The 14,795-nt window shown below is 40.8% G+C and overlaps 1 protein-coding gene across 5 annotated transcripts in view; it reads left to right on the forward strand.

Moving 5' to 3' along the window:
• Positions 1-14,795, forward strand: part of JMJD1C (jumonji domain containing 1C) — a 164,535-nt gene that overhangs the window by 130,331 nt on the left and 19,409 nt on the right. For 4 of the 5 annotated variants that reach the window (XM_061448880.1, XM_061448898.1, XM_061448913.1 and 1 more), the window contains 7 exons: positions 1,146-1,289; positions 1,406-1,592; positions 1,680-3,352; positions 6,450-6,622; positions 6,932-9,138; positions 12,043-12,244; positions 13,965-14,179. In XM_061448880.1, the coding sequence (XP_061304864.1) occupies positions 1,146-1,289; positions 1,406-1,592; positions 1,680-3,352; positions 6,450-6,622; positions 6,932-9,138; positions 12,043-12,244; positions 13,965-14,179 (4,801 nt within the window). The remainder of the gene's footprint in view (positions 1-1,145; positions 1,290-1,405; positions 1,593-1,679; positions 3,353-6,449; positions 6,623-6,931; positions 9,139-12,042; positions 12,245-13,964; positions 14,180-14,795) is intronic. The other variant, XM_061448906.1, reaches the window with a different exon arrangement.

The following is a 14,795-nucleotide window of genomic DNA, read 5'->3' on the forward strand; positions in this document are numbered from 1 at the left end:
GATGAGTCTATTACTGAGCTGAAACTACAGCATGACGTTGCGTTGGGCTAGCAGTTAAAACCATCCCGAAGTATCATGTTTGTGCAATGATGTGATTAATACCAGTCCTACGGTGTTGCTTTTCTCTGTTGTTGCTGTTAGGCTAGTGAAGTCTTTGAAGTGAAGCGGTCTAAATTTAAGAACTGGTCTTCCCTATCAGCTCTGTTGAGAATTTATTTTTTTTCAATGCTGAAGTCTTTTAGTGCTGCAATAGTGATTACTTCTCTCAAGCAACTGAAATACCTACTGTCTGCAATTTCTTAAATTAAGCATTTATTGTAACCCTAATTTACTGTAGTGGGTTTTAGTTATGTTTCTGAAGTTGCTGTTACAAAATGAATTAATACTGGTAATTTTTAGTGGCAGAAATGAATTCTGTTCCAGAGGACCAGAGTAATGACTCAATGTTAATATGGCAAATGACCCATCTGCTTTAAAGTAACTGCCAAAATCACGTGTGACAATAAAAATTTAAGACTAGTCTAATGCTTGTACATTCTTTCCTATAATTTGCTCTAATTAATTTTCACCAAATACTATTTTTTTTACTTAGTGACACATTGATCGAAGTTCTGGTTGGCATTTCCGTTTTTCTGAAGTATCCCTCACTAGTTAGCACTCTGCTAGGCCTAGAGTTCTTCTTTCTGTTCATTTTGGTTCCTTTCTTTCAGCATTTTTGTTTCTGTTGAAAGCATTATTTTCATGTGCTTCTGCATTTTTTTTATATATATATATACGCTATATTTTATAGTATATTAATTTTATAAAATATTTGCATATTATAATTGCTGTTTAAGGATTACTCAAGCTCAGTGTCTTAATTTCAAATCTGCAGGTCAGTGAAGGGGGGGGAAGAAGTGGTGGTGTGCTTTTGGGGGGGGGGGGGGAAGGAAAAAATGAATTTTTGCAGTTGTGTTACCTTTGTTTTTACTCTATTCCCAGCCTTTGTTGAGAGTTGTATGTCAGTTCTGCTTGTCAGGATTAAGTGGGCTTTTCTCTGATTAGTCTTTAGCACACAAAATAGACTGGTGAACACTAATACAGAAAATACAGATTGGACAGTGTCTGAACATCTGCTGATTACTATTTTTTTTTTATTAAACCAGGTGTTAGAACCTCAGAATGTTGATCCTTCTATGGTTCAGATGACCTTTCTAGATGATGTTGTTCACTCTTTGTTGAAAGGTGAAAATATTGGCATCACTTCACGCCGACGGTCTCGTTCCAACCAGAACAGCAACGCAGTCCACGTAGATACTTTATCTTTTTACTTAAGTATTTTTGTGTATTGCAAATACTAAAAATACATGTTAAAAGTTGCTAATTAAGATTGCATTAAGTCCATTAATCACAGAATTATTTTTAGGGTCATTATACACGTGCACAAGCAAATAGTCCCAGACCAGCAATGAATTCCCAAACTGCAGCACCAAAACAGAATTCTCACCAGCAACAGAGGAATACTCGGCCAAATAAGAGGAAAGGCTCTGACAGCAGCATGCCTGATGAAGAGAAGATGAAAGAAGATAGATATGATTATATAGGTCGAGGAGGTAAAAGCAGTTATTGGAGAGGGAGGGAGAGCTTCTTAAAACCATATTAAACTGAAACTATAATAGACATGTTTTTATCTTTTACAGAAAACCCCAAAACCAAAAATAAACACTTCCTTAGTAAAAGAAGAAAACCTGAAGAGGATGAAAAAAAACTAAATATGAAGAGACTGAGGACAGACAATATCTCGGATTACTCTGAGAGCAGTGACTCAGAAATTTCAAATAAAAGATTAACAGATTCGTCCTCAGAGCAAAATTCAGAAAATGAGTTAAAAAGCAAGAACACTTCAAAGATAAATGGAGAAGAAGGAAAATCCCAAACTATTGAGGAAGTAGAACAGACACTAACAGATAGGCAGTCTCCATGGGATGAGATACAGGAGGATAAAAACCATGAAGAGACAGAAAGACTGAAGTTATCTGTCTTAGATCAGCAAGAAAAATCTTCACTCCATGCAGTAGAGCAGCCAACACCTTATGAGCAGAATGCCGAGGATCCACATGTTCAAGAGTGCAATGCTGAAAAACATCACACAGCGGAATTTAAGAATGAGCAGTTCTTACCCAGGCCTCCTACTCCAAAATGTGTTGTTGATGCTACTAATAAAAACAGCTCTGAAAAGGAGAACCAGGATGATGCTGCAAGTACCTTTGATGTGCAAACAGTTCAGAAAATAGAATCTCACAGCAGCGATTTAAAACAACAGTTTGCAAATGCAAATTTCCTTGAAGCAAGAAAACAGGAAGCTGATCAAAGTTGGGTTAACAGTGTTGTTAAAACGGATTTGATACAACCTGGGGTTGTAAAAATGTTATCAGTAAACGAACACTTAAATCCTGAAAAAGAAAAAGCGCAATATGGCTCATTTATGTCTTCATTAAATGTAGCTTCTCTAGCAGAAGAGAGTAAACTGCATAAACAAAATCCAGTCCCTGATTCTGTGAAGTCAAAACCTAGTGCTTCAGTTGATCATCCTAAAACAAAGTCACCTGATGTTAAGCCTAAATTCACCCAGTCTTCTGATACTGTGAAGTCTAAGGTTAGTTCCCAAAACAGCCATGCTACTGGATTAACAAGGTCAGCCAATAAAACTGATCATGATTTGCCTAGGTCTAGTTTTCATCCAGTTCCAGCTAGAGTTAGTGCTCTAGAAGCTACTAAAAGTCCTCTTATCATTGACAAGAATGAACATTTCACAGTGTACAGGGACCCCACTCTGATTGGACAAGAAACAGGAACTAATCACATTTCACCTTATTTGCATCAGCATAATTATCCTCTGCATTCCTCATCCCACCGAACCTGTTTAAATCCAAATGCTCATCATCCTGCATTAACTGGTTCATCCCATCTGCTAGCTGGGTCTTCAGCTCAGGCTCCCTTGTCCGCTATTAACACTCACCCCCTTAGTACTGCATCTCACCATTCTGTTCATCACCCTCATCTACTTCCTGCAGTGTTACCTGGAGTGCCTGCTGCCTCCTTGCTGGGTGGCCATCCACGACTAGAGACTGCTCATGCTAGCAGCTTAAGCCATTTGGCATTAGCACACCAGCAGCAGCAACAGATGTTACAACACCAGTCTCCACATCTTCTTGGACAAGCTCATCCTTCTGCTTCCTATAATCAGCTAGGGCTTTATCCAATTATTTGGCAGTATCCAAATGGAACACATGCTTACTCAGGACTTGGTCTGCCCTCCTCCAAATGGGTCCACCCAGAAACTCCTGTTAATGCAGAGGCTTCCTTGAGAAGGGTAAGTTGAGCTCATTTCTTAATGACATAATTTGCTGGGGCTGATGTCTCCCTAAAGTGGTTTTCTAGGTACAGGTTCAGTAGTTCGTGTCATGCTGAGTGCATGGTGATGGTGGGTTTTTTTAAGTAGGGAGAGAACTAGGGATGGAAATGCACTAGTAACTACTGTCTCGCAGTGGACGTGAGACATGAGTAGCGAGTTCTTCCAGAGATTAATTTCCTGAGTGTTTTAAAGAAAGACAAAATATTTGGTTTTAGTTTATGATCAGGCGAGGTCAGCCGGCTGGTTTGGGACCTCAAGTCCACAGGGTAAATATTTGCTATGTCAAACTATAAAAGTCATTGTGTAAGTTAAATACTAGGAGGGGAAGAACAGTCATCTTCATAGGGAAGTTTTGTGTATGCTCACTAAATAATGGAGAAAGGCTGAGATGGAAAAAGTACTAAATACAGTGGGAAGTTCTGAAGAGAAATACTAGCATTCATAAATCTTTCTTGCGCTGTTATACCCATTTCTCTTGTCTTTACAGTTACCTGTGTAACTTCTCTTAGCATATTTTTTTCTCCTCTTCTGTCCTTGTTGACACACATCCCTACCTTCCCATCTGCTTTCTACTCTTCTGTATTCAAGTCAGGGTGATTGCTCTGTATGCTGGGTATAACCACTCAAGTCTCAGAAGAAATGGTTTGTGTTTTTCAGCATAGTGCCCAATGTGGCAGCAGAGTGGTGTTCAGCGGGCAGACATGGCCTTTACAGAAAAACTTTCCTAGCTCCTGGAGGCTTGGGATATGGCATCATCATTGCAGGCACCTTAGAGAAACTCTGTAAGATGAAGCATCTGTAGTGCAGACAGAAACTTTGGAGGGCTTTACTGCCAGCTTCAGCCAGACCTCCACTGAGCATGTGCATACTGATCTTCAGAGGCTTACAACTTGGCCTAATTTGGGTAGATTCTCAGAGGACCACAAAAAGGCATGTCACTGACGGTTGTCCTTCTGCCAGATTGTTAAGTCTTTCTGTCAAAGCCTGAAGTTCCTGAATGGTTATAAGGACTTTTTTTCTTTTTCATCATGGGGAAAGCTATTCTTCCCCAGCCTCATTCTCTAGAAAAGGCAAACCATTGTGGCTAAGTCTTTCCCAGTTAGTCAGTTTGAGTTGGCCTTGTAATATGAAGTCGGTTTGATCTAAAATGTGATAAAGTCACATGAAGCAGAGAGGAAAAGCCTAAGAGAAAACTATAGGTGGATTTATCTTTTCATGTTGCTGCCTGCTCTACCCCATGCTGAAGTCCATTTTAAAGAAGTTAGGATAGACTGTTTTCACTTTGGCTGCCTGAAGTATGCAGCCCTGCATACCGAAGCACGTAGCTTTTTAATTATGTTGATGTGTGGCAGTTGTCTTGTGGTGGCTTGTCTTCTGGCTCTCGCACCGAAGGCCTTTTTTAAATATGTCTTAGAATCCCATAATGGGCGTTTCCAAAGTTGGTTTGCATGGATGCCACAACTGCAGAAAGGAGTATGTGCTTCAGCTGCAGCAGCAGTAGCAGCTATGAGGGCTGAGCCATGTTTGCGTGCTGAAGGAAGCATGCCCCCAAGCCCACCTTTTCCTCGTATCCACAGGTGGCTGTGGCAGCTCCAGTCTTTGGGCTGGGCCATAGAGGGTTGCAAGTGGTGTCATGAGTTGTTTGGGCAATGCTTGGAGCTCAGGCAGTTGTTCCCCAGCTCCTCTAGGGAGAAGGTGACGGGCCTTTTTTGCATAATACTTGATACAGCTTACAGGCTATTCGTGGGAACTTGCCACAGCGTGGGAACTCCTGGCCTAGGAAACCTGTGCACTAAAACTGCTAGTGCAAACCCAGGTGGTTGCTTTGAATATTCAGAAGTATAGAAATTAGAATTTCAAAGTTGTAGCACCTGCATATGTACTCTGTGGTGTGTGCGTGTGTCATGAGAGCTCTTGGCTCGCATTCTGCTGCAGCAGCTCTCAACTGGGAGTCAAGACTGGTGAGGAGAGGAAAGGACTTGTGGGGAGCAGAGGAGGGGAAGAAGTTCTGGGAAGTGCCAGGAGTTAGGGGTAGAAAAGCACTTTGTGGTGCATGAGAGCTCCACTCACTCTTGTCCCAGCCTGTTCTTGGCTTGTCCCTAGCCCTTGAGCACCACTCCAGCAGGGTAGGGACCCTGCCTCTCTACTCCTCCGTGCATGTTTCTTGTGAGCAGGTCTCAAAAGGGGAGAGGGAAAGAGGGGAGATACAGAAAGCTGCTCTTATCTTTTCTGCAGAGTTGTTACACAAGTTTCTGAGCAGATAGAGAAGTAGAAACCTACCCAAGTTGTAAAGTACAAAACAGTTTCATAAATGAAAACTATCATAGTGTGTGTAAAGGAGGAGGTCAGTATTGCCCACTTTTTGAGTATTTAGGTACACAGCAGAAAATAGTGTACTGTGTGTTTGCAGTGCTGCAAAGTATGGCAGGCGTATACATTTATGGTTTTAATAGTGTGCTGCTACTGAAATTATGCCAAATAAAAATGCCTGGCAAAGTAATGCAGATTAATTAGGATTATTATACTTAAATAATTTGTTTGGGGGGAGGAGAGGAATCATCCAGGGAAGAGATAGTTCTGTCCTGTATCACTGAGATTTGTTATAAAGCTGGAGATGAAAATGTTTTCCAGAAATACCACTAAACCATGTTTGTCTTTTGAAAGAAGTACTTCTTGCAATTCACTGAAGAGCTGACGGTCTTTGCTAGTAACTGAAGTCAAGTGCCATCTGACTACCACTGGTTTTCTAATTTTGATGGGCTTCAGATGCCATTTGAGAATTAACTATTCGTGCTGAAAACTGAAACAGTTCTAAGAATACTTCTGAAATGTGTTAACTATTTTCTGTGTCACAAGTCCAGCAGAAGTATAGTCAGATGTTCCAGTTGATCAAAAAGTGACTTAAAATGTTAAATTTTATTTATTGAGTATGATTTGTTGCTAAAATACATTACTTCCCTGTGATCATTGGTAGGACTTAGTACAGTAACTCTTGTAGTCCCACGATTATCTTGAAATCTGATTCTAGTTTTTTTTGCTTGGTTGGTGTTAACAGAGCTCTCCCAGCCCATGGTTACACCAGCCCACCCCAGTGACCTCAGCTGACAGCCTTGGTTTACTGAGTCACATTCCTGTGAGACCGTCCAGTGCAGATCCCCTTCGGCCTCTCAAACTGGCAGCGCATTCCAGCCCACCATTGTCCAAGAGTATCGTAGAGCATCACAAAGAGTAAGTTTGCTATTCAGTTCTGTGTGAGAGGGTACATTTCAGCAGCTGATGTTGTCTTCTAGCTGCCCTTTGGTTTATTTGTGGGTGACTTTGATAGCTTCTCAGTGTGCTGCAAAATAGACTGCCCTGTTGACTTGGAATGGTACTTGAGTTCATGAGTCATCTGAAGACTTGAAAATTGTACCTAGTATAAGGAAAAGTTTGTTTTGTGTTAATAGATAACTTTGTTCAGAGCATGAGAAGAAAAGGTCTTCGTTTAGCACGTTGCACTGCATTCAGACTAACCTCTGCTTAACCTTTTTAAAACAGGGAACTGGAGAGGAAAGCATTTATTGAACCATTACGTTCTGTTACGACTGCACCAGTAAAAACAGAGTTAGAGCAAAGCAGAACACAGACAGCAAAGGAGAGCCATGTGCACAGGCATTTTGCAGATCCAGTGTTGAACCAGCTGCCAAGGCCGCCGCAAGAGACTGGGGAGCGACTGAGCAAATACAAAGAAGAACACAGAAGGATACTACAAGAAAGTATTGAAGTTGCTCCTTTTACAGCTAAAATAAAAGCACTTGAGGGGGAGAGAGAGAACTACTCCAGGGTAACATCCTTATCTTCAAGTCCCAAAAGCCATTCAGTAAAATACGACAAAGATGCTGAACGCTCTGTGTCAGAACTGTATAAAATGAAGCATTCGGTTCCACAGAGTTTGCCACAGAGTAACTATTTCACCACCTTGTCTAACAGTGTTGTAAATGAACCGCCAAGATCCTACCCATCAAAGGAAGCTTCAAGTGCATATGTTGATAAGCAAAGTAATTGTCCTTCAACAGCAGCTAGTCCCCAGACCCTCCCCTCTTACATTTCTTCTCTTTCAAAACCCCCACCTTTAATTAAGCACCAACCAGAAAGTGAAGGCTCTGCGAGCAAGATACCCGAGCAGCTTTCACAGTCAGTGCAGTCTCACTCTATAAATTCTTTTAGAAGTGACAGCAGGAGCCCTACTCAGTTGTCAGTCTCTTCTTCAAATACACTCCGGAGTATGCCTGCCTTGCATAGAGCCCCTGTGTTTCACCCACCTGTGCATCAGAACCTGGAGAAGAAGGAAAGCAGCTACAGCAGTCTTTCGCCTCCAACCCTGACGCCTGTTCAACCCGTTAATGCTGGTGGTAGCAAAATACAGGAGTTGCAGAAACCACCAACTTTAGTACCTGAGCCTAAGGAAGCTCAGACTGTTTACAAGGGTGCTTCTGAACAGAATTTGTCAGAAATATGGAAGTCAAATAATGCCCCAAAGAATGAAAAAGTGGATTGGCATGTTGAAAGAATGAGTGGAAAGTCACAGTCCGCTACAGCATCTGTTATTGTGCGTCCTCCTAGCACGAAATACGAGAGCGTACCAGTAATGCAGTCTGCTTCCAAAGATCGAGTTAGTGAGAGATCTTCAGCTTTGACAAATCAAGCAGATTGCCTGAAAACAGCGGAAGCCAGGGAGACTGGAATAATAATTCTGCCAAATATGAACTCAGACAGTGCTCGCACACGGTATGAAAAGAAATTTCCAACTGTCTCGCAAGGCAGCATTCCTCATGCTGTCGCCCCTACCACAACTATGATCTGCAGTACCAAGATGGATGTCACGACATCAGCAGCAACAACTACCAGCGTGTCAAGCTGGGGTAGCTCAGAAGTGACTTACTCCTTATCGAACACGGTTTTGGCCTGTGCGCCGCTAGAGTGTACTGCCTCGAGAACAGCAAGTCAGGCAGTGGCACAGACCCAGGAATGCAAGGTCAGCACTCCACCTCTGGTTACACCCGCTGCTGGCAAGACAGGCAGTGCTGCTCAATCAAGCTCAGGATTCTCCACCTCCACTGACTTTGTTCATTTGAAAAAGCACAAGGCAGCGTTGGCTGCAGCTCAGTTTAAAAGTAGTAACACCAGCGAGACTGAGTCCAACTCTGTGAAAAATCAGACATTTTCAACCTCTCTCTCCCTAGACAGTGCTATCGTCTGTAATACAATAAACAAAGCGAACTCTGTAGGCAGTGGGCAGACTTCCCAGACGAGTCAGCCAAACTACCACACTAAACTGAAAAAGGCTTGGCTAACAAGGCATTCTGAGGAAGATAAAAACACTAATAAAAAGGAGAATTCAGGGAACAGTGTTTCAGAAATTATTAAGCCATGTACTGTCAATTTAATAGCTTCTACATCAAATGATTTGCAAAATAACATAGATAGCAAAATCTTAGCAGATAAGTTTGCTAAGGAAGATAAGCACCCTAGGAGAAAAGCAAAACGAACTTATGAGTCTGGCTCTGAAAGCGGAGACTCTGATGAAAGTGAGAGTAAGTCAGAGCAAAGGACTAAACGGCAGCCCAAGCCAACTTACAAAAAGAAACAAAATGATTTGCAGAAAAAAAAAGGTGATACAGAGGAAGAAGTAAAACCCAATGGTGTTCTTAGCAGGAGCGCCAAAGAAAAAAGCAAGCTGAAGTTACAGAGCGGCAGTAACAGCAGTGAGTATATTAATCTGATTTGGAAGAGACATGCTAATGTGAAGTCTGACAGTGTTTGTCATACATTATAGCTGGGAAAAGAGTTAAAAAACATGCTTGTGTGAATGAGTAAGTCCAGATTTATCTGTCTCGAGGCCATTTGAAATACCCTGGTTTAAGAAATATATATGTGTTAACAAACTGGTTCTAGGCCTACAGTTAAGCAGTAAACTGGTTTATGCAGTCCATCAAAATTGAACAGACTGGTGCATATAGTTGTGCCACTACCATTGAGATACATATATATGTGGTGGTTTGTTGAGGTTTTTTTAAGATCTAATGCATTTATTTTTGGAGCACTACTGGAGGGAAAGATTCTCTATTGTTGAACTTTAGTACATCTTTTGATCAGGAAGCCAGAGGCAGTTCCTTGAGAGCTTGATACTACTCTGTTATGATTTGGTTAATTTAATGAAAGATTTGCGGGAGAGCCATTTCACACTTCTAACTAGTATGTGTATTACATCATGTTAACATCCCTCTTGTTTAAGGAATAAATTTAGGGAAATACATTCAATTTAAATGTAATACTGTAGCATGTAGCAGATTGTAACTAGATTTGTCTGAAAAGAGAAACTGGTCTGCCAGCATGAGAGATTTTATTTTAAGAACTTAGATTTTTTTTTTTTATCCCAATTTATTCTTCTCCAAGGACTACTCTCTTGCCTTTGTTCTCTTGAGAATGTCTACCATTAAATTACTTCGCACAAGAATTTTGAAGTGCAGGTAGTAAGAAAAGGAGTACTGCTTTCTGTAATTGCATTATCTGGCTTTTCACTGACTAGCGTGTAGTAACTTATCTGGTATTTGAGAGTACTTGATCCCTAAGTTGTACTTGGTGCTGGAAGTGTTGCAGTCTGTCTGAGATATTCTGGCTTGGGTTCAGTGATAGTACCGTTACTTTTCCTCCTCCCAGCTAAAAGGAAGATCAAGGAGAACATGGCTATAAGGTCTTTTTCAGTTTCAGTTCTAAAAGTAAACTAAATACGTACATGTAACATGTTAGGTCTTTGCCCTTTGCGTTGTTGCAAAAGTTTGTTTTTTTTTTTTTTTGTGGGTTTATTGTAGAAGGATTGCTTAACTAAGTTCAGGGAAGGCAATAACTTCTTCTTTTGGCTAGCAGTACCTGACTATAGAAGTGATATATGATAAAAAGTTATGGAACTATTTCATGGAATTTAGGTTGGGAAGCGGGTGGGAATGTTGCGAGTCACACAGCCTGTGTCCTGCACATTAACTGGTCCGTGGCAGCAGTACACATACGCTTACCATCCTTTTGAAATCTTAACAGATGGGGACTTTCTATCTCTCCTACTTGACCCATTAAATATTTGAACATAGATACTCCTATCAGTTTATCTTGGGGGAGCTTTGCTGTAATTTCTGAGAGCTGGTCAGAGATTTTCTTACTAAAAAGGCTTTCCACAAAGATTTATACAAAACATGGTCATCCTTGGGGAGCTTTCAGGAAAGAGTGGGTCCTCACTGGATGGCTGCCTGGGCTCCCTATAGGTGGCTGAAGATAACTGCTTCAGGATCTGGAGCTTGATGGTGGTTTCACAATGTGGGTGGTATCTGGATACTGCCAGGGTTGAGAACTGCTTTGTCCTGATGCTGTTTCAGAAAGCCCTGGGAGCCTGTGTGTTAGCCAGAGTGCTCAGAGCTGCAGGCTGCAAGGCTCCCTCCTGCAAAGTAAGGCATTTTACAGTCTTGCAAACCCTGGGGATCTTCCAAGTTCCTGCCCACAGAGCTTGAAGTCTAGCAGCTTCCAGATGACACCCAGAGTCTCTGGTTCCAAGGCAGAAAACTTGGTTTTGGACTAGCAAACCTGCACTTTGGCCTTTTCTATTCTCAAGTTTTAATGCAGTTACAGTCGTACTCCTTGGATGAGTTTGGAGTGCATTTTGTAGGCCATGAACTGAGGCATAGGCAGACTTTCATTTTGCAAAGTTTGCACAAGTCATCTCTGGTAAAATACAGATCTGGACCCAGGTACCAAGTCCAAAGTTAACACCCTGACCTCTCTATCATTCTACATCAGATCCTTGTTTACAGGGCATGAACTTTCAAGAGCAGTGGTAAATGAAATGACAGATACTTTGTCTATCTGCAGACAAAACTGTACCACTTTTAAAAGTCATTAAAATGAAAATCTGGTTAAAAAACAACAGGGTTCAGTTTCAAAGTGTGTATGTGAAAACTTCACATGTTAATCGATTTGCTGGTTGTGTTAACTGAGTGTCAGATCTGCTGACTTTCATATTGAAAATGGAATTGTACTGCTTAGCCTTGCAAAGCTAACAGACTTGACAGTAAATGGATTCTGTTCTTCCTTATGCTGGATACTTTGTGTTAAGTTCAGAGGAGGTACATGTTAATAGAGTGTTCATCTGTAATCATACCTGTAACCCTCAGCAAAAATAGATTTTGAAGTAGTGGGATTTTTTTTTTTTTTTTAAGCTTCCATTCATGAAATTGTTGCCTTTTTTGCATACATCTTCACTTGAAACAGAATTCAAACCTTTCTTGTCTTGGTGTGTTGTATTTCTTCATTTATTTTGTAAGAAGGAAATTCTGAATATGGTTTTAGTGGAGTATGAGGTGAACAGTACCCTAATATAAGAGAAAATAGAGTGTCGTAGGTATTCCTGGTAGCACATCAGGTAGTTGAATGTGCTCCTGCCTAAGTCTAATTGGTAGCTATGCTTTTAAACTTTGGCACTGACAGACAAATGGAAGTAATAATGGAATATGTTATGCAGGTAACAAATATACTTTCAGAAATGTTGAATACTGACTGATCTGGCTGGGTTCTGCAAATAAGGGCTGCCAGTGTCTCACGTGAAACTCTCCTTACTTTTGCAGCTGGTATACCTCGCTCAGTGTTAAAAGACTGGCGCAAAGTAAAGAAGCTGAAGCAAACAGGAGAGTCCTTTTTGCAGGATGATTCTTGCTCTGAAATAGGACCAAATTTGCAGAAGTGCAGAGAATGTAGGTTAATTAGAAGTAAGAAAGGAGAAGAACCATCTCACTCCCCAGTATTTTGTAGATTTTACTACTTTCGTCGGTAAGTACTGCTATTTTCCTGATAATGTGGTGTTTTAACTGTTAAAAATAATACTGGCAAAAGACTTGCATGCTTGAAAGCTCGTCTGATTTTTCTGGCTCAGTCAGTCTGTCTGATAAAAGACACTGTCTAATTTAACAATATTTACATCTGTATTTCTTCTTTTGTGGATAGACTTCATTGCAATTTAAAGCTTTATAGCAAAGACATCAGAGCATCTGCCCAGTGTACCTTAGGCAAGCAGAAAATGCAGCACATCATCGTTACACAGGTGTCTGACATTTGAAGTGGGATTTTCAAAAGACATGCTTCAGTTATTCTGGACAAGTTGTACAACTACTGAGTTGCACTTATCTGTAATTGTTCTGATGCCAGGATATGGTGGGAGTGCTGCTCAGGGTTTTCTGGGAGTTTTCTGAGGATAGCGGAGTTGTGACCTCCTTTTTTAAACATTAATGGCTAATCAAAGGAAACTTGCAAGTTCAGGAAGAAAATTTCCCAGGATGCAGCATCACGTACATGGTGCACACAACACAGCTATCAAGACAGAACAGAACAGCTTTAATTTGCACGTGGGCTGCTATCACTATATATCCATCTCATTTTGGACAAGCAGTTGTTCCCAAGACTGGGGTTAATATTTTATAGTGAAGCTTTAGTTACAAGACTTGGTGTGGTAGTCCAGGAATCATTTCAAGGTTGGACTCGGAATACCTTCTGTGTAAGAATATTTGCCTCCTAATGTGGCAGTATTGGAGTTTTGCGGTTTTCAGTCCTGTCTAAAGGAGACAACATGAGTGATGAAAGTTTTGCCAGTGTTTTAAAACACAGTTATGGAATTTAAAAATTCAAGTGTTTTGAATCTATTGTGGTAAATTTTATAGCAGTTTAATTATTTCCATTGTAATTAGACAACAGGACTTGAATTGTAAACAAAAATTGCACAGCAGTTGGAAGATGTACCAGAAAAATTCTCATTTCTTCTTGTTCATTAAATATATAAGTATCATTTTTTGTACTTAGTTCTGAATTCAGGACTATTTTACTGTCATGGCTGTAAAATTCCTTGACTATTATCATAATTGTATATGAATAATGAAGTATCCTGTATTATGCAAGATGGAATAATTGGAAATGCTTAAAAATAGGCTAAATATAGCCAGGGTTAGTGGAATGGTACCAGGTAGCATAAAGGAAAGCCTTCAGTTATTTTAAAGATCAGGAACTAGTGGATGCAGAAAACATTATTAGTGATTTGTTCTGCTTAGGAAGATTTAAAGTGTTGAACTCCTGTTTTCTGAGCATGAGAGCAGTAGGACAAAAGTGATTGCTGTCACAGACACTCCAAAAATTAAAGGTGGGGAATAGGTAGAACCAAACTTTGGCAAAAAAAAAAAAAAAAAAAAGGAGGAGAGAGAGAGAGAAATAAGATAATTTTCCTGTCTGCAATTTTAAAGCAGTAGAAAATGTTAGAGAATTGTAAGCAAACTGAACGCAAGATGTGCCTAGGAAGTTAGCTCTAGTTTTCATGCTGTCTTACTCTTAATTTTAAAACCATTTTTGGCAATAGGATTTATTTTTAAATTAAAAAATATGGCAGGATGTTAAAAAGGTAAATATAGTTGTTTTAAGACATAAGCAGTAAGGTAAATTAGCAAGTAAACTGTAAGTCAGAGAATGTAATGATACATGCAGTTGAACTACCTGTTTTCATTTTTAGGTTATCTTTTAGTAAGAATGGAGTGGTTAGGATAGATGGTTTCTCCTCTCCTGATCAATATGATGATGAAGCGCTGAGTTTATGGACGCATGAAAACTATGAAGATGATGAACTGGACCTAGAAACTTCTAAATACATTCTAGATATCATAGGTGATAAATTTTGTCAGTTAGTAACATCTGAGAAAACAGCCATGTCCTGGGTGAAAAAAGATGGTAAGTCAGTCTCAAGTGCTCTTAAATGTTTTGCAGTTCTACTCAGCTGTTTGTGTTCATTGTGATTTACTCCTTCCTTTTGAGTAGTTCACTTCACTGGACATGGGATTTTCTTAAGCTATTTTGTAAGAGGGTACGTTGGTAAGAGGCAAGGATCATCCTCAGTGGGCCAGCCTATTTCCCCCCGCCCTGTGCTGATGGCTGTGCTGGTCCAGGACTGAGGCCAGGCTGCTGTTGGGTTTGGAGCAGCCTTGGTTCCCAGCTTGGCCTCCAGCTCTCCAGCCAGAGCAGCGAGCTCCAAGCCAAGGCCCACAGCGAGCCAGGTACCGACTGCTGCCAACAATGTGTTTCTGACGTGTCTCCTTCCCAAAACAAAGGAGAATAATGTGACAGCATGGGTCCCACAGAACATGTGCTAACACCGTCACCTCCTCCTCACCAAAGCCACAGTTAGTCTGTCCTTCTGGTCCATAGCAGATGGGCACAGGTTGGAAACAGGCTGATGGCTCCACTAATTCCAAGCAATAGGAGGAGGAGGTGGGGCAGAAAAGCAGAAGTACTTGCCAGGTCTCCAGGACAGACACTCTCTCTCTCTGCTCTTACTGACCTTTAACTG

The sequence above is a fragment of the Pezoporus flaviventris genome, unplaced genomic scaffold, assembly GCF_033815535.1.
Source record: "Pezoporus flaviventris isolate CSIRO_AGI_PZ_B2104156 unplaced genomic scaffold, CSIRO_AGI_Pfla_v1 ptg000001l, whole genome shotgun sequence".
Taxonomy (NCBI): Eukaryota; Metazoa; Chordata; class Aves; order Psittaciformes; family Psittacidae; genus Pezoporus; species Pezoporus flaviventris.